Genomic DNA, 27,638 nt, shown 5'->3' with positions numbered 1-27,638 from the left:
GTTAGTTCTTAGAAAATGGAAAAAAAATCTCAAATCCTGCCTTTCTTTTTCAGAATCATTTTTTATAAAGAGGGTGCCAAAAAATATATATATATATGTGTGTGTATATATATATATGTGTGTGTGTGTGTGTGTGTGTATACATACACACACACATATATACATATACATTTTAAGAAAGGAAAAAAACTATTAAAATTGTATTATTTCCTATATACCAATAACAAAAATGAATACAAGTCACGTTTGACTTCTGCAATTACAAGAGGTGCTCAAAGTAGTTCCCATCAGCGTCCAGACCCTTCTGGTTACAGCGAACTGCTGCTTGAGCAATGTTGACCAAAGTGTCCACTTGTAAACATTTTTTTGGCACCCCCGGAATGTTCTCTAGTTTTATTCTTTTCCATCACGACTGAGCGTAGTTGTCCTGTGTACATCCATTGATGTTAAAGGTTTTCCACTTTTGGTGCCCTGTAATCATTTTCATTTTGGAACCAGTTGTATTAAATGATAAATTAATGTTGCTGCTTTTGAAGAACTAGTATCCGCATTTCTAGTTTCCCCATTTCTACTCATTTTAAAATAAAATAATAAGGGAAAATACAGTAAAATAGATATGTAATTTATAAATATTGAAAAAGATGAAGCCGATGTGGTAGCAGGGGATAGGCTCGCAGACATACTGCCATGTTATAGGTGGTGATACTTACTCAGAAGATGTAAAAGAAGTTCAAGTTCAAGCAGTGAAAGACAGGTTAGGAAAATGAAAGTATAATGTTTGAAAGTACAGATTAAATCGAAGGCAGAATATTTGGGAATGCTTTAACTAACAGATTGTGTATTGTACGTATAAGTAAACACTCTTATTTTTGTATATCATTACATATTATACGTATTTTTAAAATATTTTATATGTTATAAATATACCTATGAGCATGGGAGTTTACCTCATCACTCATTTGAGCCACGGGAGCATAGAATGTTAGATTTTGGGTTTAGTGGTGTTTTAGAGTTGTGAACCAGGAATGGTGTGTTGAAAGGAAAGACGTAAAGGTCTTTCATTGTTTCCAGGGGTACTTGAAGAGTGAGTAGCCTAGTGTTTCACATGTTTGGTCATTGAGTGTTTTTACTTTAATCCTGTCTTAGGCCATCTGGATTGCTATAACAGAATACCATAGACTGGGTGGCTTAAACAACAAACAGTTGTTTCTCACAGTTCTGGAGACTGAAGTCCAAGATCCAGGTGACAGCATAGTTGGTGTCTGGTGAAAGCCCACTTCCTGGTTAATAGCCAGCTGTCTTCCTGCTGTGTCCTCACATGGTAGGAGAGAGGACACTCTCTGGGGACTCTCTTCTAAGGGCACTGATCCCATTCCTGAGGCTCTACCCTCATGACCTGATCAGCTCCCCAAAGCCCCACCTCCAAATGTCCTCATATTGAAAATTAGGTTTCAACATATTAATTTTGGAGGGACACAAACATTTAGTTTATGGCAAACTCTCTGAGGTGAGAAGAATGGCCACCCAATAAAGAGCAGACACTAATAGTTTCAACAGCGGCATAAATACTTTGGTCATTAGTTACATTTTTATTACTGTTGAAATGTTAGAAAACCTTGCTCCTTGTAACAAATTACTGCAGGTAGCAGTCAAGACAGTTATATCTTTTTCTATTCCCCTTAGTCTCTAAGCACCTTGAGAGTGAGTCCTGACTTTGTTTCTTTCTGTTTGTTGTAGACATCACAGTGCCTGGTGCTATAGATTTTTCTGGAATGTTAATTGAAGGAAGGGAGGAAGGAATGAAAACTTACTCTTGTAACCCAGTTATATTTGTGAGATTATTTAGTAGCATGTGTGGAATAATCCTTGAGGGTTCTTTGTGATCAACAACAACAACAAAATGAATGACTCGGCAACACTTGAAAATCTAGGCATCCCATCTTTAGTCCAGTGTATTAACTAGCTTCCTCTAAATTTCTCTTCTTGGCTAAAGCTTCAGGCTAAAACCATTGTTCTCAGCGTATAGGCACTCTCAGTAGCCAACTCGCGTTACCTTTCCTTCCCCGTTTGCAACTAACCAGTGACCGGAATGTGGTGTATGTGGTGGGGGGAGGGGGGCTGAGGCCGGGGAATGTAATTTCTGAGGTTGGCTGGGCACCACGTGTTCAGTATTGCTTCACAGGCCTTGCCTTCTGTTGCACGTACAAGTATACTGCCTCTGCTCAATCCTAAGTGATCAAAATATGTGCCTTTCCCAGGTGAAGCAGCTTGCTGTGAAGCCTGTGACACTAAGTAAGAGAAAAATGAGTAGCAGGAACAGGAAGGGTGAAGCAGAGGCTCCAGCAGATCACATCAGTTTTCTGGGAGCTTGGTAAACAGTTGTGAATCTGAGCGCATCTTGACCTTTGCTTTGGAACAGGCTGGCAGGGGACTTTGTGGGTGACTGCTGCATCACCTAAGACCTGATTCTACCAGGTTCTTGTAGTCAGATGGTTCAGATTTTGGCTGGGAGCCTTATGGCAGTAAGTTTCCCAGTTGCCAATAGTCTTTTTTTTTTTTTTTTCCAGTTTCAGGAGTGCAAAACAGTGCAATAGTTAGACATTTCACCCCTCACGAAGTGATAACTCCCGTCCCCCAATCTGTTGCCCCTCTGACATCGTATATATCTATTACAATTCCATTGACTCTATTCCCTATGCTGTACTCCATAACCCGTGACTATATATATTAAATTATAGTCAACATACAATATTATTCAACTTCAGCTTCAGGTGTACAGTGCAGTGGTCAAGCATCTACACCGTCCATAAAGTGGTCTCCCTAATAAGACGTGTTCCTATCTGACATCCTACAAAATCTTTACAACATTATTGATTATATTCCCCAAACTGTCTTTCATATCCCCATGGCAATATTGTAATTACCAACTGATGCTGTCTAATCCCTTTCCTCTCTTCCTCAACCCCACCCCCCTCCCTTCTAGCAACCATCAGTTTTTCCTCTATGTCTCTGAGACTATTTCTGTTTACTTTGCTCATTTATTCAGATCTTTAGATTCCACATATAAGTGAGATCAGATGGTATTTGTCTTTCTCTGACTGACTTATTTCACTTAGATAATGTTCTCTAGGTCCACCCATATCGTTGCAAATGGTAAGATTTCATTCTTCTTTATAGCCGAGTAATACTCCATTGCATAAATGTACCACAGTTTCTTAATCCAGTCTTTTACCAATGGGTATTTTGGTTGTTTCCAAGTTTTGGCTATTGTAAATAGCACTGCAGTAAACATTGGGGTATTATAAAAATACCCCAAAAATAAAAAAGCATATATTTTTTTGAATTAGCGTCTTGGATTTCTCTGGATAGATACCTAAGAGTGGAATTGCTGGGTCATAAGAGAGTTCCATTTCCAGTTTCTTGAGATACCTCCATACTGATTTCTGTAATGGCTGCACCAATCTGCAATCCCACCAGCAGTGCACGAGGGTTCCCTTTTCTCCACATCCTCTCCAGCACTTGTTGTTTGTTGATTTATTGATGATAGCCATTCTGACGAGTGAGGTGGTATCTCACTGTGGTTTTTATTTGCATTTCTCTAATGATTAGTGATGTTGAGCATTTTTTCATACGTCTGCCAACAGTCTTTTATGGAGCAAGGAGAGGAGTGAATGAAGTAGTGATGGGAATTGAATAATATTATACTAGACTCTTGAATAAAATATTTGTTGGGCTCCTCTTATATACTATTTGTCTGTAATCACATTTTCTTGTTATAATTCTTTTTTCTTAATCAAAATAGCTAATTTTATTGACTGCTTACTTTGTTAGGTACTGTGCTGAAATCTTTTTATTCTATCACAATAACCCACAATCTAGGTTTTATCATCATCCATTTGAATCCATCGTGGCATATCTCTCACAGAAGTATAGATGACTAATTTTTATTCCACAGCTATTTGTACATATAATGAATACTGCATGGACGAAAGTTGGGATAGCCCACTCGGTGAGTTAGGAACAGGTTTGTCAGAGTGTGAGTTATTATGCTATCTCAACAAGGATATAACTGTAAGCTTTTAACTGAGAAAAATCATACAAAGTTGGGTTGGGTATTGTGGAAGGGAATGAGAGAGGAGTAAGGGAGATTTTTGAGTCTTCCTTCCTATACCTCTTTTCAAAATCTTCTGAAGAAAGCAAGCCAAGATTGTGGATGGCATGGTCATTATCTTGTCTCATCTAATTTCCGAGTGTCCTCAGAAAACAAAACATGCACACTCTTCTTTAATTGCTGTGTGAACTTGGTACCATAACTGGCATTTAACACCACTTTGCCTGCCTACCAAGGAGTAGATAAATCATATTTTTCAGTGATTGCATTTGGAAACAGGGAAATTAGTTGTTTTCTCAGTGAAGTAATGAATGATAAGTTTTGCTTTAAATATGCAAGAAATTGTCAAACTTCATTGAGACTAATTTAAGATTTTTGTTTTTTAGTTTTATTGAGATATAGCATTGCATAGGTAAAAGGTATGCAGTATATTTTTGACTTACATATATTGTAAAATTATTACCACAATAGACATTTGTGTTTCTTAACATATATATTCCTGAAATCAATAACTAAAGACATCTTTTTTCTCTCTCCATAAATGATAATTACAGTTTACAGGTATTTGGAATAAATATATATGTGTATGTGTGTGTGTATGTGTGTGTGTGTGTACTTTTAGTTTAGGTTTAATATAGCATTTCTAGAATTATGTAAACTGTTGTTATTTTTAGTTGGAATGTGGTATATGTTGCCCCTTAGATTATAGACATCACATAAAATGTGAGATGAAAAGAATAGTGAAAAATATCATTAAAACACATTAAAGATTAAAGCAGTGGCTGAGCCATCAATAGATGATTGGATAAAGAAATTGTGGTACATACATACAATGGAGTATTACTGAATGAAATCTTACCATTTACAACCATATGGATGGACCTAGAGAGTGGTATGCTAAGTTAAATAAGTCAGACTGAGAAAGACAAATACCATCTGATGTCACTTATATGTGGAATCTAAAGAACAGAATAAATGAACAAAACAGAAATAGACTCATAGATACAGAGAACAAACTGATGGTTGCTAGATGGGAGGGAGCATTGGGGGGATGGGTGAGAAAGGTGAAGGGATTAAGTACAAATTAGTAATTATAGGAGAGTCACGGGGATGTGAAATACAGTATAGGGAGTACAGTCAATAATATGGTAAAAACTATGCATAGTGTCAGACGAGTACTAGACTTATTGGGGGAATCACTTTATAAATTAAATAAATGCCTAACCACTATGCGGCACACCTGAAACTAATACTAATATAAAATAACATTGAATGTCAACTATAATTTAAAAATTATGGAATGTGGAACTATAATTTAAAAGTCATGGAATGTAAAGTACAGCATCGGGAATGTAGTTAATATATTGTAATAGCTATGTACCGTGTCAGATGGGTAGTAGACTTGGTGGGGTTATCACTTTGTAAGGTGTATAAATGTCTAATCACTATGTTGTTTTGTATACCTGAAACTAATAATAATAAAAAAAAATGAAACAGTGGCTGAGACCATTGAAAGGAAGTGATCTTAGGAATTAGTAATGAAAATGCATTTAGAGGTTATTTTCTGATTGGGTGTGAGTTTTAACAGCTGCTGATAGTTTAAACAAGTACAAGTCTGAATAGCTCATAATAATCTGATTATTCCCTCTGTTTATGGATTGTTTTTTAATCAGGTACAAGGTCCTTTGCTGGTTATATACTAGTAACCATTTCTTCATTTACTTCGTTTTACTCTGTGTGTTTAAAAACAAACTGCACTTCCTTAAGACTATTCTCAAATGTAAATATTTTATTAATTTTCTGATCCCTTTTTGCAATTTGCTGGAAGGAGGTATGTTCTCCTATAATCACAGCTGATGATCCTACTTTTTACATTAATCCAGTTAAAGAACAATGATAACAATCTTATTTTGTTCATAAGCAAAGCACACATATTTTAGATAACAGCTTTTAAATATTATGTCTGAAACACTGCATTAAATATAGCTGTGTTATGTTACTCATTATTAAAAGTATCTTAATAATCACATATTGATTTTTCCTGTTAATTATATAAAAGGGGAAAATATAAAATAAGTGGAATTTGAGGATCTATCATTTACCTTGCACTTTGGTGAGATATAAAGATATCTCCAAACCCCTGTCTTTGAGGAGCTTATGCTACTTTGGTGAGATATAAAGATATCTCCAAACCCCTGTCCTTGAGGAGCTTATGCTATTAAAGATGGGATAAGAAATATTTTTTAAATCATCAAAAAATAATAAAACAATATGTGAATAAATGCCAAATAATGTGATAAAATGTATGTGTTCTAGAAGTGAAAAGAATGAAAGCTTAAAATATAATTTGCCTGAAAGAATTATGTTTATATTTTATGATGTTGGAAGAAATCAGATTTGTTTGCAAAATATTTACTAGGTTTTTGAATCAAGACAATCTCAATCTTTGTTGTGCTGATGTGTTGTTCTAAGAAAGAATCATCACCAGCCTTGTTGGAGCACAGCGTATAAGCCAAATATGCATTATATATTTTTTTATTTCCAGGCATACTTCCGACAGGGTGTTGCCCTCCAGTACCTCGGACGTCATGCCGATGCCCTGGCAGCCTTTGCATCTGGACTGGCTCAAGACCCCAAGAGTCTCCAGCTTCTGGTGGGGATGGTGGAAGCTGCCATGAAATCTCCCATGAGAGGTAAATATGATAAAACTTCTTGGTGCGACACTAATTTAAAGTAAGAACATTGAAGACTAAAGCCTTTGAAGACTTTAGACTCAGGTATTGAGAGTGGACAGCTTGTCAGATTTGCAAAGAATGTATATTTTAGACAAAAGATGATCAAAAAGCACTGTCAATAGCTGACAATGAACCAGAATAGGATGGTGGTAAGGCCACTGGCCTAAAAGTCTGTGGATCTAGATCAGGGGTGTCAAAACTGCGGCCCGCGGGCCAACTGCGGCCCGCAATCCATTGTTAATTGGCCCACAGCAAATTCCAAAAATATATTTAGTTTACTTAAATAAACCCGGTGAGGCAACACGTACTTCACCTCGAGTGAGTGGCCCGGCTGTTTGTGCATTTTACCGCGTATGGCCCTTGGTAAAAAACGTTGAAAAAGGTTTGGACACCCCTGATTTAGATTATATTTTTGAAGTTTTCATTAGCTAATTATGTGACTTCTCTGGATTTTAGAGTTATCTAAAGAATCCGCATATTTTTTGTAGTTCTAAGATTCTGTATCTCTAAACCACATACTTCTGGTTTGCTTAGTTGGACCAATATTCCATCTAGACATAATCAAATAAAAGAAGACATTAGACATTGTGATATTTCATAAAAGGAAATATGGATCTAACTGTAGACTGTGCGTAACATTTTCAGAGCAGTATTACAAGATTATGTTGAATTGAAAGAGAGAGAAAGAGGCAAACACTAGTTTAAGTTGTTTTTTTCTACTATTCTCTTTTATACCCAATGGTATTCTGGAAAAACAATGGATTTGAGCTCTTGGGAAGATTGGGCTGAAAATATACACCAATTGTCATCTTTGCAGAGTGATACAGACACTAAGGTAGATTGATGGCAAATACTGGACAGCTAATATTGTTCCATATTCATTAGCTGATGTCAAGCAGAATTCTTATTTTTGTCTCCGAAAAGGTACGTTTTTGAAGGAACCTAAAAATTCTGATGGCAGTGTCATTAAACATTTTCTAGTTTTGAAAATGTTTGCAGCATTGGGTTGTTTTTAGTATACTGACTAGTATGGTATTTGGCTCAAAATATATGCTAAGTAAAAGTTTGATGAACTCAATGGCACTCATGGTCACTGGGCAATTCATAGCTCTAACAAATATTTTCCTGGAAGTCGAAGATTTCACATTTTAGAAAAAGAGTGGTAATGAAACCTCTCTTCATGCAATTTTATATCCCCATCCAAACCCGAGTCTTTGCTGTAGGAACCTAATGGCTTCTCCCACTGGGGACCTGCTGTAATAAACTCTGACTTAGAGCAGATGCGCTTTGGAGCTCCAGGGCCTGGGGCTTGGGGGTGGGGGAGGTATGGACAACAACAAAAACTCAATCTGTCTACCCTTTCCATTCTCCTAGTAGTTTCTCATTCTTTCCCTACACCCCTCCGCAAGTAATTTGCATGGAACATTTTTTTATTTCGTTCATGAAGATATCACTTCTATATTCTGAGGTGTTTCTGCTGCTGCCTTAGAATTTTGCAGTGAACATGTTGAGATCAGCAGAATCATACTTACCCTTATGCCTTTGAAGCAATTTGTTTAGATAAATATAAGGAAATCTTCTTCCCTGCACAGCGAATAGTAGCTCAGTGCTGCTGTCACCCTTAGGGTTTTCTGTGCAGTGTTCTTTCCCAGCTTATACCCAGTGACCTATGGCTGACCCTGGAGAACGCTGCACCTTACAGGTGCCCGGAGCAATTCAATATCTTCTTCTCTTGCCCTACGGCAATTTAATCTATCTCGTTTATTTTTAGCTCTGCCTCTACCACTGTATCTATTCCAGGTGGGTTTTTCTTACCAACATTTTATAGAGAGACTATTGCTCTGCACGGTGGTGTTCTGGGCGTCATCTCATGTCTTAATGACCTCTCTGTCGTAGAGTTGTAATTCACACAATCTATCATTATTTGCTGTTCCCCCCCCCTTTTTTTTTAACCTACTTTTATTTTAGCTTCTTGCAGCTTTCTAAGTTTCTGCCATTGTTGCATAGCTGTGCAGTCTGAGTCACTTTACATATAGGGCTGATCTGTTGTGTCAGTTTTTTTTCTTTTGTAATTCTTAAATGCAACAGAGAAAGCTCCCTAGTCCAGTTGCTTCTGTAAGCAAACAAAGTTCCCATGATATGCACAGCAGTCCTGTGGTTTGGCCTTTTTTGGAAGTTTCAAGGTTTCATTATTTTTTAAAGGTATAGCCAATCTATATTAACATATCCTTGTTCCCAAATAAATATGTTATATTTATCCACACTGAAACTTACTTGATTTTTTTTTTATATTGTTGCTGCCTATGTTGCTAACTGAATTAAGTCTGTTTTTCTTTATTTTTATGGTTTCACTCATGCTCACTTACCAGATATCAGGTAAACTGCTTCTCCTGTGGTTATATTTACATCATTTATATATATATATATATATATATATATATATATATATATATATATATATATAGTATTTCCCTTAAATCATTAATGAAAATATAAAAATAAGTGTAAATATAAAATTATACACTCTTTTTCATGACTTTTCAAGTTATCCTTTTACTGTTTTCCATTTCTCAGTTTTAGATAGTCTTTCAGCAACTTCAGTTCATTGTATCTTGTAAATGTTTATGCAGATTTGGATGGTGTAGCATAGTACTACTGCCAACCACAAATTTAATAATATAATTACAAAGTGAGATTGAGTTTACCTTTATTTGTTCCTCTAAAGATGCCAGGGCTGCTTCTTATGAGTTCTCTTGTGTATATTTTCTCCTTTCCTGTTAATTCGGTAATCTAAAGACTATTACATTTATGGGCCATCTCCTGTCATGGTGTTTCTACCAGCTCCAGAGGATCCAGGGAGGCTGATTTTATGAAGTGCTCGTGGAAGGTGGCTGTTGAATATCTAAGCTTTTCTCTCAGGGTCAAGTTTTATTTGCCTAATTGTCGACTCTTGATGAACTCTTTTAGGTGGCAGTTACTTTTCATAGAGGACCTCTTCCTGAAATGTTGTGTTAAAAAATATAGACTTTTCCCCAAAAGATTGGAATCTAATTGCAGCACTGCCACTTGCTCTTCCATTGACTGAGCAAGGTTGCTTCCTTTCTGTACACCTCAGTCCTTATCTGTAAAAGGGAAACGATAATGTCTAGCGCCTAATGTTGTGTTGAGAATCAAATACTAGCAGGTAAAGGCAGGCACCTGGTAGGATGCCTTCCGCTCTGTAGTGGGGTGCTTCTCTTCTCACCGAGGAGGAATAGAAGTCGCAGCAATAACCATCCTGCTCTTGTACAGTGTTGGGGGTGTGGAATCAAAACTGTAGGACACACATGGTCCTTTGGCTGAGCACTCCTTGGAGAACTTTCTCCCAGGCCTCAGTTCCAGGAAAAGCTGAGTTTCTCCTGAGTGTTAGTATATTTTTACCTGAAAGGTCTGGGAATTTTTAAAGGGATCCTTTATCCTTTTGCTTTGTCTTGTATGAAGCAGAGAGCCCAGTGTCTGGCCACCTTTAGGCCTGTCTGTATGCTGAGCTTTATTTCCTACTCTTACTTTCCACTCACTTTGACTTCTATATTTTCCACCTTATTTCTGTAGAAGTCCTTTCAATCTTTTTTAATGAAGTTGAATATAAATAAATACACAAAGAAGCTCAGAAAAATGTGATGTGGCTTAGACAAAGTGCTAAACATGCCAGTTGTGTTTGCTTTCATTTTTTTTGAGGAGGGTTAAGTTTTGCTTTTAGTTCGAACCAATGTGTTTTTTTAATTGTGGTAAAATATACGTAACATAAAATTGACCATTTAACCATTTTCAGTTATAAAATTCAGTGGCATTAAGTACATTTACAGTATCATGCAGCCATCACCACCATCCATTTCCAGAACTTTCTCATCTTCCCAAAGGCACTCTGTACCCATTAGACAATAATTCCCACTTCACTCTCCTTACTGCTCCTGGCAAATACCATGCTATTTTATATCTATGAGTTTGACTACTCTAGGTATCTTATATAAGTGGAATTATACAATATTTGTCTTTTTGTGACAAGCTGAATGGTTTTTAATTTCGTTTCCTCTTTAAGGAATTAGCTTAAGAAAGGTAAAAATTAAAATTAAGTGAATATTGTAAAACTTACCTCTAAATTTTGTTATTTTTGGGAGTACTTTATCCTCATAATACTTTGCTTACTTCTTACTTTGTTAATAGGTACTATTCTTTCTTTGGATCCCTATTTGGAGAATCATTCCAGAATTGTTTTTCCCAGTCTTCTGGCTTTGCAGTTCAGTACTATATTTTATTTTTATTTTATTTTATTTATTTATTAAAAAGATTTTATTTGAGAAGGGGAACAGGACTTGATTGGGGAACAGTGTGTACTTCCAGGACTTTTCTAAGTCAAGTTGTTGTCCTTTTGATCTTAGTTGTGGAGGGCGCAATTCAGCTCCAGGTCCAGTTGCCGTTGTTAGTCGCAGGGGGTGCAGCCCACCATCCCTAGCGCGAGTCAAACCCGCAACCTTGTGGTTGAGAACCCGCATTCCAACCAACTGAGCCACCCGGGAGCTGAGCGGCAGCTCATTGACTTCATTCTAGTTGCGGAGGGTGCAACTCGCTGGCCCATGTGGGAATCGAACCGGCAGCCCTGTTACCCAGAGCTCACGCTCTAATTAACTGAGCCACCCGTCTGCCCCAGTACTATATTTTAGTGACATATCCAAGGATAATTGCTAGTGGTATCACCAGGTTTTTAAGAAAGTTGAAGCCTTTTTAGTCATGGAAACTGTTATCAGAATACCTTGGAAAGCTCCCGAATGTCTTTGTAGTGCCTTAGATAGATTGAAGTCTGTAAAAATGTTAGTTACCATGAAGATGATCCATAGGAGACAGTAGAGTATCATTCCTTTGGAATAAGGCATTGTGCCTATTAAATACATTTTCCTCAAATTCTATAAGTTTGGTTTTTTTTTAATTCTGTATATGTCTGAAATTTATCCCTTGATTTCCATCTGTTCTGTCATTGCAAATACAGGACTTTTCCTCTAACTGGTTATTTATTATTATTGTTTTTTTTTAAGCTTTTATCTCGTCTAAATCAGTCCTTTGCTATCCTTCCCGAATGAACTGTCTAAAATATGAGTCTGACCTGTTATTCTCTTATTCATAATTCTGCATTTTCTCCATTGCCTGCATGATAGAGGCCAACCTCTATAGTAGAAGAAATCTTATATCATATCTTTTCATTCTCATCTCCAAAATGCAGTCCATCTGCAGTTTTTGGAAAACACTGGTTCCCATATCTCCATTTTCTATTCTGGTGTCACTTTCTTTGGAAAGCATTCCCAGACCTTCCTGAGTGGATTTAGTACCTTTCTCCTTTGCGGCCCATAGGGTATCCTACCAATACTAAGAACTCTAGATTGAAAGTTGTATCATTATTTTGTATTACTGAAAGAGAAAAGAAAATGCTGATCATTAAATGAAGACATAATTCTTTCTTGTCGCTTAACTTTTTATTTTATATACACTGAAAGAGCTCTTCTAGGCCTATTAGGACATAGAAGTGACAGATCGTTGTAAGGCAGCCCTGAGTTCACAGATATGAAATCTCAAATTCAAAGATGTTAATATGTGAATAAATGTACATCTCAGAACTGATGAAATATAGTATAATAAATCCTCACTTAACATCATTGCTAGGTTCTGTGACTTTAAGCTAAATGACATATAATGAAACCAGTGTTACCATAGGCTGCTTAATATAAACAAAAATTAAGTTCCTATGGCATTCATCAGTGCTGTAATGAAATGATGTTGAATGAAACAATGTTATTTGAGGACCTACTATGTACCTCTTAGCAGAGTGTGATTATTTGTTTATTATTAGCCTCAACTATATTCCTACGAGCTCTTCAACTGTCAGGAAAATGTGATTTTATTCATCTTAAATTCTTAAAGCCTTTACATTTTGAAAGCACATAACTGCTGTTCAATGAATGTTGTAAAGGGCCTTTACATTCTTAAGGAGTTGGTTTGACATTGGCTACTTCGTATGTTATGCATAGTTTCTAGAAAGAAAAACATCTTAATAGGTACAGGCTGCCAAAACTCTGTTCCACCTAGCCTTATTAAATCATAAAATTAGTCCCTTTGCTAGCAGCCTACTAAGTTTACTCTAGAATAGGAATTAGAATCATAAAATAGTGTAGTTAAAAAGAATCTTGGTGATCACCGAATGTAGCCTATAAATTTTTATACATTAAAAAAAGTTCCATACCACTTTTACTCATCAAATGCATATACAGGTGATAACCAGAGCTTCTGATTAGTAAGTGTGGACAAATGAGACATAATTACAGCCAAAAGCAGAGAAATTTGACGTTGAAACACTTTTTAATTTACATAAAGTGAAATGGACTTTTGTGTGTATACATGTGTGCACACATGCATAGATACATGCATAGGTCCATATATGTATATATACATGTGTATATATTTATACACGTATGTATAGACATGTATACAACCATCACCTCAATCACAATCGATACATTTGACAAAATGAAAAGACTTAGGCTATGTGGCTTTGAAAGCCAGGTCTTTTATCCTTAGCTCAGTATTTTCTCCATTTTTCCACATTAGTTTTCTTCCCTATAAATATTCTCTGTTCCATTCCAGCTGGCCTGTTCATCATTTCCTATCATTCCACGTACCTGTCTTCTCCTGGACCTTTGGTTAGGAAAAACCTTCTGCTTAGAATACCTTCTACTGTCAGAAAAAATAACTTGTCTAAGTCCTACCCTTTCTTCAAGATACCAATTTCTGCTTCCATGAAGTTTTCTGATTACCCTTGATAATCACTCCCTTTTCCAAACTCTTATAATATGTACTGTATATAAGCTTGCATTATAATTTATCTTTTAAATTTTTATTTTTTAATTTTTTTTTTAAATTTTAATTCTTTCAGTTACAGTTGACATTCAATATTATATTAGTTTCAGGTGTACAATGTTGTGGTTAGACATTTATATAACTTACAAAGTGATCCCCCCAATACGTCTAGTGCCCGTCTGGCACGATACATATTTATTGCAATATTATTGACTATATTCCTGTGTTGTACTTTACATCCCCGAGACTAGTTTGTAACTGCCAATGTGGTACTTCTTAATCCTATCTCCTTTTTTACCTACCCCACCCCAATCCCCATCCCATCTGGCAACCATCAATTTGTTCTCTCTGTGAGTCCATTTCTGTTTTGTTTGTTTGTTTATTTTGATTCTTAGATTCCACAAATAAGTGAAATCATATGGTATTTGTCCTTCTCTGTCTCACTTATTTCACTTAACATAATACCCTCCGGGTCCATCTATGTTGTTGCGAATAGTAAGATTTCAGTATTTTTTTATGGCAGAGTAATATTCCATTGCATATATGTACATCTTCTTTAACTAGTCCTCTACTGATGGACATTTAGGTTGCTTCCATAGTTGGCTATTATAAATAATGCTGCAGTGAACATAGTGATGCATGTGTCTTTTCGAATTTGTATTTTCAATTTCTTTGGATAAATATCCAGAAGTGGAATTGCTGGATCATAAGGTAGTTCTATTTTTAATTTTTTGAGGGACCACCACACTGATTTATCGTTTAATGTGTTTATATTGTCTTTCCTATATATACTGAAAATGGAAATTTGATTTTTTACCTCTTGTTCCTTCAATTTCATTTTTATTTAGTAGAAATTTGTAACATTGATGATTTCTGGGGGTGGGGGAGGAAGACAGGATATTCCTAGTGTTTCCCTCAGTCCCGTGGTAATGTTCTCTTCTTCCCATTGTTGTGTAGTTTTAGAGGTTTAATTAGATGCCTTTTCTTTTGAATATAGCCATGATTGCTATGATTAAAAAAATCACCAGCTGAAGCATAGTATCTTTGCTGACCGTCAGTCATTTTGGACTGTCCGTGCCTGAACACTCTTCCTATGTTTTGGGAATTCCTTATCTTGTACTTCTGCCTCCTGCCTTCCACTACAAAAGCTGAAAACATTAGATCCTAATTTTCCCATCCTTCTTTGAACCTGAGACCCCACTTTTGATTCAGGAGCTAAAGGTTCAAAGAAGAAAGGATACCACCAAATCTGTTCTGGTGGTGTAGGTGGTAATAGTGACAACCATTTTCTAAGGGGGGCATTCTGTAGTGGTGGAGGCAGCGTTGCAAGCTGTGGTATCCTGTGTGTAGTTGCAACAGTTATGTTGCCTTCACCCAGGGAGCTTTTGTGGCAGGATTTTGACTGTGGGCCTGGAGGCCTGGTTTTCCACCCTTCCAAATAGCCGCTCAGTGCATTTCTTTTTTACTTAAAACCAGGCAAGATTGGTTTCTTTTGTGAACGGCTAGGAGTTTTGCCTGGTGTGCTATCACAGGGCTTGGACCTAGAGCCCAGCAATGCATTCTTGTCTTAGCTCTGTCCCAGGCTGTCTGACCTTGGGTGAACCACTTCAATACTCAGATTCTTCATTTCTAAAACAAAGGTATTGTCAAGGTCCTTTTAGCTCTAAAATTCTATTGTTTTTGCTTCTGCTAATTATTTAGTGGGATGCGTAGACAATACCCTTGTTTTAGAAAAGAAGTATCTGAGTATTGAAATGCTCATCATTGGCTGCCAAAGCCATTAGTGGGTACCCCCAAAATCCTGCTCAGTTATTTCAGTATAGTATTGTTCTTTTCTATTCTGGCAATTCCTGGGTTCTTGTGCCTGTATTTAACCCTACTGGTCTGCTAGTATTTGCTGGTTCTATGTACTGCTTGCATCTTGACAGGTGTAAAAATGTTCTTTGTTTTCTGTTTAGTGATCTGATTGAAGGGAACAAATTCTTTAGGCACCAGTAGGTTTCAGGTTTACATGGTAATGTTGATTCAGACGAGAGCTCATTAATGGAGAGTTGAGGTTTGAAGTCATAAATTGTAAAAATTACATTTTAATACAGTACTGTTGGCTGAGAGATTCACGATTTAAAGAGACCAACCTTTTATAGTTTTTCACATGTGCACAGTGGAAACTAATGTGAGATGGTTTTTCAGGAAAGCTAGCAACAAATGCGTTATAAGTGCCACCTCATTGTATGCTTATAGTCATTAGCTCTGCAATTGTCTTAAAAGTAAGGAAAGAGAAGCAGGAAAAGGATCTTAGAGATCGTCTGTATTCAAATCTAGCTTCACATAGAAAGAATCTCCTTGTGGCTTCCTTACCCCTAATCTGTGTCCTTTCAAACACCACATGAAAGTAAAATGAGATCAACATTAATTTGGTCTTCTACCTTATCTTAGAAAACTCATTTTTGGTTTCATTTGTCACCACAATAAAAATTGATAATATATTTTTATTTGGTCATATTCGTCTCAGAAGCAGCAATGGAAACTGGGTTGCCAGTGAGGATGGCAGATATTTTGTTGGGAGAACCTTTCTTACTGCGTCTTCTAGGGAAAGAGTTGGACGGGATCTATTAATCAGTCATTCAGATTCAGGTTTAACAAACATTTATTGATCCCTAAGTACGTTAGGGACGTCCACCTGTGTGGCAATGGCAGGTTTTTTATTTAGTGCCCATCTTGTGCTAATTGCTATGGAGTTTTAATAAAGTATTAAACAGTCCTGCAGCGGTCTTCAGATTTAGCTAGGAAAACCTTTTTAAAATTAACACGCATGGAACAATTCTGAAATAGTTTAGGACCAAACTGCGATACTAACTATAAAAATGCAGCAGAAGTTTAAATGCAAGGGTTCATGTGGTCTGGAGGGCCTAGGGATACTGTATAAACCAGGTGGACCTTGAAGCATATCATATTTTGAGAGGGCAGCAGGACAGAAAAGGGAAAACCTTTTGGGGAAAGGGATGTGTCATGTTCAAAGAAAGACCAAAAGAGGACAAGTGTGGCACATGCATTCTATAGTGAAGAGAAGGAAGTAAGTGGACTGAGGTTGGTGTTACAAAGTCATGTGGCTACATGGACAGGGAGGGTGGTCCTAGATGAAAGGTTGAAGGGTCTGTATTTGAAATAGGCCAAAAAAGGTGTGGTAAACATTTGTTTCTAGAGCATACAGAATAGAGTGGTTTGTGTATTCTCCTACCTTTTCTTCTTTTCTTTTTCTTCAGACTCCCTCGAGCCCACTTACCAGCAGCTTCAGAAAATGAAACTGGACAAGAGTCCCTTTGTGGTGGTGTCTGTGGTGGGGCAGGAACTGCTGACAGCGGGCCATCACGGGGCGTCTGTGGTTGTCTTAGAAGCCGCTCTGAAGATTGGCACCTGCAGCCTCAAACTGAGAGGTTCCGTTTTCTCTGCCCTGAGCAGTGCCTACTGGTCTCTCGGAAACACAGAGAAGAGCACTGGATACATGCAGCAGGACTTGGATGTAGCCAAGACCTTAGGTAGAGTTACGCTTCTCTCCTTTGTTTCAGTACAGGGAGGAGCTCAAGGAAGCCGATTAACCGGCGTGAATGGGGATGTTTTAGAGGACCGGGTTCTTCAGGGCTTTCCATCGGCCCCAAAGGCCAAGAGATGTGGATTAACATATTCATTGCCCTCCTCAGAGAGTTGGGCTCCCAGATGTAATATCCCAAATGAGTGTATTGGTGGGTGAATCTTTCATCTTAATTGTAATTTTTGCCCATGTTAGAATGCACCATCATGGTGTTGGAGGAGATGGAACAGTGCCGTGTTCCGAGTGTGGGCTCCGGAGCCAGACGGCTGTGTTCAGAGTCCTGGCCCTGCCACTTACTAGCAGGGTGACCTTCAGCAAGTTGTCTAAGCTCTCTGTGCTGCCATTTCCTCGTTTGTCAAATAAGTGTGGCTCATACTTGCGATTGTTGTCACGATGATTTTTCACGGGCTTGCGGGATGGGATTGCAGTAAGAGAAGGGATGTGGCGAATCGGCCATCGGCGTGCTTGTAAAGGAGCAACGTGTGGTAGTAGGTTTGGAGTCAAATGACCGAACCAACAAGCTGATGGTTGTTTAGAACCAACAGTCATTAGCGGAGCAATGAAGTGACTCAAACAGCAGCTGGTTTGTACCAAAGTCTTTAACCTCTCATTTCCAGGACACCCATGTCCCTGGCTGCAGTTGTATAACAACAATAACAGTTGTTATCCAGAGATTTAAGTCCTAGGACAACTTCCCACATGTAGTCTGGGAGAAGAAGAAAGTACTTTTCTAAAAGAAGGCAAGTGAAATCTTAGCTAGCAAGTCTGTGGCTCTTCGGTTAAGATGGCCATTGTATGTTAAAACAATGCTGTAACTTAGAGAAGTCTACTGTTTTCAACCCATGCAGGTGACCAGACAGGAGAATGCCGAGCTCACGGGAATCTAGGCTCTGCATTCTTCTCCAAAGGAAACTACCGGGAGGCTCTCACGAACCACAGGCATCAGCTGGTGCTCGCCATGAAGCTCAAGGACCGAGAGGTAGGAGGTCACCTGCACACGCAAAACACTTCTTTTTGGAAACAAAACGTCTTAGGTACCTTAAAATGTTACTTTTAGAAGTTGATCATCGTTGCTTCTGTATTTCATCAACAACCAGGCGTTGGGCGTCTGCCATGGAGAGGCCTGGGCATACAGAGATAAGACATGGCCCCTGACCTCAGGCTCTAACTGTACGGTCTGATGCGCTCTTCTGATTCTCCTCAAATGTGCTGTGGAGCAGACATCCGTAAAATTAGCAAAAAGCTATATTATCGTGACATATTCATTAAATGAAGGAAGCACACATTATGCTTTATTTGAGATAGAGTATTATTACTGCAAACCCTTCCTGTTGTTTCTTCAGTGGATTTTTAACTCAGGTGGTAGAAGCATATGAAGTCTGATTCAGAGACTTGAATTGTAATGATAAAGAAATATCATCCCAGTCTTCATTAGAGAAATGAAGTGTAATATTCTCAGAGACCTGACACCTAGGAGATGGGACATGACGAGAAGGTGCCTACAGAGTGGAAAGAGGGTGGGGTTTGGAGTGAGATAGACCCAGATTTGAATCCCTGCTCCAGTGCTTCTTGGATCTGCCATCTTGGGGAAGTTATTACTTAACCCTTTTTGCCTCTAACTTCTTACTCAGAAAATGACGATTCTATTTATTCCATGCACAGTTGTCGATAGGATTATTAATAATATATGTAAAGTACTTAGCATGGTACCTGGAATTCTATAATGGAATTCCATAGATGGTACTTATAATATAATATTATTAATAAGGAAGAGACAGTTAAAAGCAGAGGCAACAATAAATTTACGAATCAATCTATGTGTTGGGAAATATGTTTAGGTACGTTTATACTGCAGAATTTCACTACGGGACATTATGGAGAGTAATTATATTATTTAAATGACCCGATATCTTGAAGTCTCTAGAACAATAGGAAGGAACTGGGGAGGGAAACAGCTTTGTACCAACAGTGTGCTGGAATCTCCCTTTGGGAAGAGTGGACTTCTGCAACGTCTCTCTCATCCATGGGCGTCAGAAAAAAGCCTTTGAAAGCTACCAAAATAAGACAATTGAGGGCCATGGACTTTTGGCAATTTTATTCTCAAGAGAATTACCTAAACAGTTTTCTCTTTGTCTATTCACTCTTAGCTTACAAACATTTCTTATAAGCCATACAATCTGATTTCTTGATGTTAAGAGAATGAAAAGAGGAATCAGGCTTCTCGAGGCAGATATACTGATGGCATTAAGAAGTGAGAGTCATGTTTAAGAACTAAAACAGCATAGTTGTCTAGATAGGGCCATTTAATGAAGAGACAGTTATAAATACGTCAAGAACGGCATTTGTACTCCATTTTCTTAACCTTTGGGATATGTATATTAGCCCAATTACTGGCTAGAGTAGAAAGGCTTTTAATTAGGGGCATAGGATTGTCATAGGTATTAAAAAGGAGACAGGAAATTTTTCTGCTTTTCCTCTTAATAGTGTAATTTTCTGTAGCCTGTGTTATCTGGGTTTCATAGACTTTACAGTAGTTTTCATAGACATTACAGTAGTTATGAAGAAATCATTGAATTATAAGGATGAAAGGGACCTTGAGATAATATGGGTACCAGTTCCCTGCCCAAAACCTTTCCATCTTAGAGGTGTCACCTACCACAGACACCCTCTGTCCCCTTCCGTTGGCCTCTGCTTAACCACTACTGCAGTAGTTCACAAGCATGCCGAGTGGGAAATCCCTTTTATGTATAAGTAAGAGACCCTGAGATTGATTTTTAAACCTATTTCCTTCTCCCCTCTGGGGGTAGGTAGAGAATGTCCAGCTACTATAATTAAGGGTCTCCTCAACGTCTCAAGTTATCAAAACCTTAACAATTTTTACAACCCTCTGTTGGCCATTCCCCTTCTACTCTGGCCTATTCTGGTTGCTGGTTAGCCATAGCTTGACTGCAGCAGAAGGCTTGTTCTGGGATGTTCTGGTTTCTAGCCCATGCTAGCTGCCCTGTGTTGCCAAAGCATATTTATCTGATTTCTAGATTGACCTGTAGAATTTCTCTTTTCTCTCACTGTGTGTCTTTTCTGTAGTGTTTGCCTCTGGAATTACAGGGTACCATTAGTTTTCTTGATAAATTTGATGTTATTTTCTTACCATTTCTCTTCATTTTTAAGGTTGTATTTGAGTGCTGCTTCTTGCCTACCTGCAATTAACTGGAAATCTTTATTCCCCCATCCCTGAATCCAGCTACCAATTGTTAAGACTGGAGTTAATATTGGTTCAGAACTTAAAGGAATATATAAAATGTCTAAAGGGAACTATAACAATAATATGTATTTTGTTTAGATCCGAAGTTTTAGTTGACCAGTCTTCTGGGATTTAACTCGGTTAAGTGTGAGGTCTGCTCACAAAGCACTGTGCTGGGGGTTCAAGGTCTAGGTGGAAGGTGTGGGGTCACTCCCCTTGAGGGGCTCATGTTCTCTTTGAGTCAGAACTTTAACACAACAAAAATATTAAAACACTGCTTGAGCAATAAATGATGAGTGTTCTCTTAATCACTGCTAAGATTCTGGAATTCTAGAGGAGACAGAGACTGGTATAGACTTGGGAAGCTTTGTGAAACACGTGGGGCTCAAGTTGGCCCCTGAGTGAGACATAGAAATTGGCATATGGGGTTCTAAAACCTGGGCAGCATTATCAGTCATGTTTTGCTGAGTGATAAGATAGTTCATGCCTTTAGCAAAGGTCAGATATTTTTCATCATCCTATTCGGTATAGTCACAGGCTCTTGGTTTTTATAAAAGGCAGTATTTATTAGTTTTATTCAGTTACATAAAAAATACATGAAAATAACCAACTGTAAGCTTACCATCCTGTTAATATTTTGGGTATAATCTTTTGGTCATATATACAGTTATAATTGTTTTTATCTATTGAAACAAAAATTGAAATCCTATTGCAATACTGTTTTATAATTTGTTTTTCATTAATATTTTCCCACTAATTTTTAAATATTTTACTGAAAGTCTTATGGCTTTATTATGATTTATTTAATATGTCCACATACTGTTTTTTTTTGTTTGGTTTTGTTTTTAGTTTCAGGTGTACAAAGCAACTAATAGATGTTTAAACCCTTTATAAAGTGGTAACCAGCCCCCCAAGCTACTACCCCTCTGACATCTTATATAGCTGTTACAATGCCATCGACTATCTTCCCTATGTTGTACTCCATGTTCCGTGACTACATATACCTACATACTTACTTATAATTGACATTCAATATTATTCTACTTCAGCTTCAGGTGTATAGCGCAGTGGTCAGGCATCTACACAGTCTATGACGTGATCCCCCTGATAAGTCCAGTGCCCATCTGGCACCTTGCATGATCTTTACAACACTGTTGATTATATTCCCCATACTGTATTAACTACCAGTTTGTATTTCTTAATGCTTTCACCCAAAGAGGCCCACACCAAGACACATCATAATTAAAATGCCAAAGGTTAAAGACAAAGGGAGAATCTTAAAAGCAGCAAGAGAAAAGTAGTTAGTTACCTACAAGGGAGCCCCCATTAGACTGTCAGCTGATTTCTCAACAGAAACTTTGCAGGCCAAAAGGGATTGGCAGGAAATATTCCAAGTGATGAGAAGCAATGATCTACAACCAAGGTTGCTCTATCCAGCAAAGCTGTCCCCATACTGTTACACATTTAGTTTGTTTCAAAATATTTGGTATTATAAAATATGGAAAAAATATTTGTAGATAAATCTTTGAACATATCTCTCATCATTTCCTTTGGTCAAATTCTTGGAAGTGGGCTCACTTGGCAAAAACATATCAAGGCTTCTGATACTGTAAATTGCCCTCAAAAAGGCTGTATCTTTTTTCAGTCCTTCCAGCAGTGTATCAAAGGTTTCATTTCCTTGCACTAGCTAACATGAGGCATTACTATTAAAACTAAAAAGTCAATTTGATATGTAAAAAAAAACAATACCTGGTATCTTATTGTTTTACTTTGAATTTCTTTGATCTCTTTGGGGGATGACCTTTTTTTTTAAAGTGTGTTTTGCCAGGACCCATCAGCTCCAAGTCAGTTAGTTGTTTCAATCTAGTTGTGGAGGGCGCAGCTCACAGAGGCCCAACAACCTTGTTGTTAAGAGCTCCACGCTCTAACCATCTGAGCTAACCAACCAGTCCCAGGCTTGATTATGTTTTGAAAATTTCTTGTATAAAATGTTTTATGCTCATATTTCTTTTATAAGGAGGTTTAAAACTCGACCTAATTGTTTCTTTTGTGATATTGGTTGTTTTATATTGATCTGATTCTGGGCGTTGCTGTATCGTTCCACTGAGCTGTTGGACAATTTGTGTTCTAATACACAGTTTTAATTATTGTTACTTTATAATACATGTTATATCTGCTACAAGTTCCATACCAATATTCTTTTTAAAAATGTATGGGATATTCTTCCTTTCCCACTCCTGCAAATGAACTTTAAAATTATTTTGTCAAATTTTGGAGACTCTTTCATTGGGATTCTTATTGAAAGTGTACTGAATTTAAGTATCACTTATGGATAATTTGATGTCTTTTCAGTAGTCTATCTTCTGTTCGAGAGCCTGGTCTGTTCCTCCATTTACTCTTTTATGCCCCTCACTGATTTATTTACACTTTTTGGGAGATTTTTTTCCCTAGATATTTAAGGCATCTTGTTGGAAGTGGGAGATTTTTTTCATTGTGTGTGTGTGTGTTTAACTAGCTATTGATGACATATAGGCAAGATGTTTATTTTGCATGATTTGTTATTGGTCATGTGAAAATTCTCATTGTAGCTCATAATTTTTTGCTTATTTCTTTGGATTTTTCCGTGATGGAAATTTCTGTAAATAATGATAATTTTATGCATTTCTTTATGTACGTTACACCCCTACTTTTTTCCCTTCTTAATTATTATATGGGTTAGAACTTTGAGAACTCTTCCCCCAATCAAAAACTGTACCAAAATGCATACCTTCATGAGTATATAAAGTTCAGAAATGTACTTTTTTTATGGTTATCCTGCTCTTACATTGTATCTGTGACCTCAAATTGTACTTTGGTTTCCCTTTAGCATTATAGTTACCCCTAGAACAACGCAGAGCTTGGGGTGCTTATCCCCATGCAATAGAATATAACTTTTGACTACAGTTGTCCCTCAATATCCATGGGAGCTTGGTTCCAGGACCCCCCACAGATAATAAAATCCATGGATGCTCAAGTCCCTATATAAAATGGTGTAGGACAGTGCATACAGGTGGCCCTCTGCATCCATGGATTCCCAACCACATATAGAAAATATTGCTTTTAGTATTAAAAAAACCAGTAGGTTGAATCCACTGATGGGAAACCCAGGGATAAAGAGCACCGACTGTATATCTATTGAAAAAAATCCACATGTAAGTGGATCCATGCAGTTTAAACCCAGGTTGTTCAAGTCAACTGTATTTTGATATTGAAATAAAAATAGGAAACTGTCTTTTGAAACAAAAATTAACCACTGTAAATGTTCTGACTGGCGAGGATACCAAGCTGCATCTTTCTGCCTCTGATATTTTAGGTATAATGCATTAAAAAAATTTTCCCAGAGTAGCAAGATAGCAGCCTGAAACCACTTTGTCCACTTACCTTAAAGAGCAATAGGTTTTTCTTTTACAAGATTACTCTCAGATACTTAATAGGGGAAGTGATACCTTCTCCATAGGATTTTTCATTCTAACTAACCTTCTGTCTGCTTTAATGGTTTCAAAATTAATTTCAGGTGCCCACAGAGACCTTCCTGTGAGCTAATATTAATTGTCAGAAGAGTGCATAAATTATCTTGTACTAGAGACATTGTTCTCTATTCATGGAATCTGATATGCAAATATGCTGATGACTGAAGTTTTTTTTATCGGTCTGATTTCTCTCCTGAGCCTCATATTTCTTTATCCAACTGCTGCCTGGACACCCACCTTCAATTCAGTGTTCCTGACTTAGCCCCAATCTGTACCTACTTCTACTTAACACTTGTCCAATTACTCATGCCACCTCACCCTCACGTTTGGTTTTATTACCGGGTTCTCCTCTTTCTCTAATAGAAATCTCTTTTCTGCCTCCTCTTTTCTGCCTTCTGTTGCCTAGAGTTTTGCAGTAGGCTTCTCTCAGAATTTTCACACTTTTTAATTGACACTGTCTTGTAAGCAAAAGAGAGAAGGTATCTACTACTTAGATCTATGAGTGTATCTTGAAGCTGCAGCAATAAGTTGATAATTTCTTTCAAGTGTAGTATAGTGATTGAGAGTGTGAACTTAGATATTAGACAAACTTGGAATGGAACTTTGGTTGGGTTCCTTATTAACATATAACCCTGGCTATATATAGAAAACCCTAGAGACTCCACCAAAAAGCTATCAGAAACAATCAATGAATACAGTAAAGTTGCTGGCTACAAAATCAACATACAAAAAGTCCATTGCATTCCTATATACTAACAATGAAATCTCAGAAAAAGAAATGCAAAAAACAATTCCTTTTGCAATTGCAGCAAAAAGAATAAAATACTAGGAATAAACTTAACCAAGGATGTGAAAGACCTATATGCTGAAAACTATAAGACATTTTTAAAAGAAATTGAAGAAGACACAAAGAAATGGAAAGACATTCCGTGCTCATGGATTGGAAGAATCAACATAGTTAAAATGGCCATATTACCCAAAGCAATATACAGATTTAATGGAATTCCCATCAAAATCCCAATGGCATTTTTAAAAGAAATAGAACAAAAAATCATCAGATTTGTTTGGAACCACAAAAGACCCCGAATAGCCAAAGCAATCTTAAGAATAAAGAACAATACTGGAGGTATCACACTCCCTGATTTTAGCTTGTACTACAGGGCTACAATAATCAAAACAGCATGGTATTGGCAGAAAAACAGACACATAGACCAATGGAATAGAATTGAGAACCCAGAAATAAAACCACATAAATATGGACAGATAATTTTTGACAAAGAAGCAAAAAACATACAATGGAGAAAAGACAGCCTCTTCAATAAATGGTGCTGGGAGAATTGGATAGCCACGTGCAAAAGAATGAAACTGGACTGCTATCTGTCACCATGTACCAAAATTAATTCAAAATGGATCAAAGACTTAAGCATAAGACCTGATACAATAAACTGCAAAGAAGAAAACATAGATACTAAACTTATGGACCTTGGGTTCAGAGAGCATTTTATGAATTTGACTCCAAAGGCAAGGGAAGTAAAAGCTAAAATAAATGAACGGGACTATATGAAACTTAAAAGCATCTGCACAGCAAAAGAAACCATCGACAAAATAGAGAGGCAACCAACTGAATGGGAGAAGATTTTTGCAAACAGTGCCTCCGATAAGGGGCTAATATCCAAAATATACAAGGAACTCATGAAACTCAACAACAAAAAAATGAACAACCCAATTGAAAAATGGGCAGAGGACCTGAAGAGACATTTCTCCAAAGAGGACATACAAATGGCAAATAGACATATGAAAAAATGCTCAACATCACTAATCATCAGAGAAATGCAAATAAAAACCACAATGAGATATCACCTCACCCCAGTCAGAATGGCTACCATCAACAAGACAAATAGTAACAAGTGTTGGAGAGGCTGTGGAAAAAAAGGAACCCTCATACACTGTTGGTGTAGCCATTATGGAATGTAGTGTGGAGGTTCCTCAAAAAATTATGAATAGAATTACCATATGACCCAGCAATCCCTCTCCTGGGTATCTACCCAAAAAATCTGAAAACATTTATACATAAAGACACGTGTGCTCCAATGTTCATTGCAGCTTTGTTTACAGTGGCCAAGACATGGAAACAACCAAAATGTCTTACGATAGATGAATGGATAAAGAAGTTGTGGTATATATACACAATGGAATACTATTCGGCGGTAAGAAAAGATGATATAGGAATATTTGTGACAACATGGATGGATCTTGAGAGTATAATGCTAAGCGAAATAAGTCAGACAGAAAAAGCAGAGAACCATATGATTTCACTGATATGTGGTATATAAACCCAAAACAACAAAAGAACAAGGCAAACAAATGAGAAACAAAAACTCATAGATATAGACAATAGTTTAGTGGTTACCAGAGGGTAAGGGGGCTGGCGGGTGGGGGATGAGGGTAAGGGGAATCAAATATATGGTGATGGAAGGAGAACTGAATCTGGGTGGTGAACACACAATGGGATTTATAGATGCTGTAATACAGAATTGTATACCTGAAATCTATGTAATTTTACTAACAATTGTCAGCCCAATAAACTTTAAAAAAAAAAAAAACAGATGCGGAAAAAAAAATCATGTAACCGTGGAAATTACATAAATCTTCTAAGTGTGATGGACATGGGCTCGTATGAAAAAGCTGCTATAAACATTCACACACACACACACACACACACACACACAGTGCCAAAAATGTATACATATTTAAGAAAGGAAAAAATGTATTAATTGTAATACTCAATATACACCTGTAACAAAAGATGAATACAAGTCACGTTTTACTTCTGCAATTACAAAAAGTGCTCAGAGTGGTTACCATCAGCGTCCATTGTGGCAAAGTACTGCTTGAGCATAGATAACATCTCTTACAATGTGTATACATTTTTTGGCACTGTATATATGTATACATATATGTATATACTAAGGTAGATAGATAGATAGATAGATAAGATAAATATATAGATATATGTGAGATGGAAACAGCCTATGTGTCCAACATAGATGAATGAATAAAGAAGATGTGGGATACATGTGTGTGTATAATGGAATATTATTGAACCATAAAAAGAATGAAGTCTTGCCATTTGCAGCAACATGGATGGACCTAGAGGATATTATATTAAGTAAAATAAGTCGGACAGAATAAGACAGATATCATATGATTTAACTTATATGTGAGAAAAAATCCAAAAAACCCAAACGAGCAAAACAAAACAGAAACAGATTCATAGATACAGAGAACAAACTGATGTTTGCCAGAGGCGGGGGGGGGGGCTGGGGGGGGGATGGCATGGGAGGATGGTTGCAAAAGGTGAAGAGGAATAAGAGGTACAAACTTGTTATAAGTTTGTTATAAGAGGTACAAACAGTTATAAAGTGAAATAAGTCATGAGGCTGTAATGTACAGCACAGGGAATAATACAACATAGTAACATCGTAATAATTTTATACAGTGACATATTGTTACTAGACTTATTGTGATGATCACATCATAAGGGATACAATGTGGAATCACTGTTATACAC

At 37.2% G+C, this 27,638-nt stretch overlaps 1 protein-coding gene across 3 annotated transcripts in view; it reads left to right on the top strand.

The window, feature by feature from the left end:
- TTC28 (tetratricopeptide repeat domain 28) overlaps positions 1-27,638 on the top strand; it is a 624,117-nt gene that overhangs the window by 311,043 nt on the left and 285,436 nt on the right. For all 3 annotated transcript variants that reach the window (XM_033097458.1, XM_033097460.1, XM_033097459.1), the window contains 3 exons: positions 6,657-6,804; positions 16,992-17,264; positions 18,166-18,296. In XM_033097458.1, the coding sequence (XP_032953349.1) occupies positions 6,657-6,804; positions 16,992-17,264; positions 18,166-18,296 (552 nt within the window). The remainder of the gene's footprint in view (positions 1-6,656; positions 6,805-16,991; positions 17,265-18,165; positions 18,297-27,638) is intronic.

Source organism: Rhinolophus ferrumequinum, chromosome 25 (genome assembly GCF_004115265.2).
Source record: "Rhinolophus ferrumequinum isolate MPI-CBG mRhiFer1 chromosome 25, mRhiFer1_v1.p, whole genome shotgun sequence".
Taxonomy (NCBI): Eukaryota; Metazoa; Chordata; class Mammalia; order Chiroptera; family Rhinolophidae; genus Rhinolophus; species Rhinolophus ferrumequinum.
This window is presented reverse-complemented; position numbering and strand designations above follow the sequence as displayed.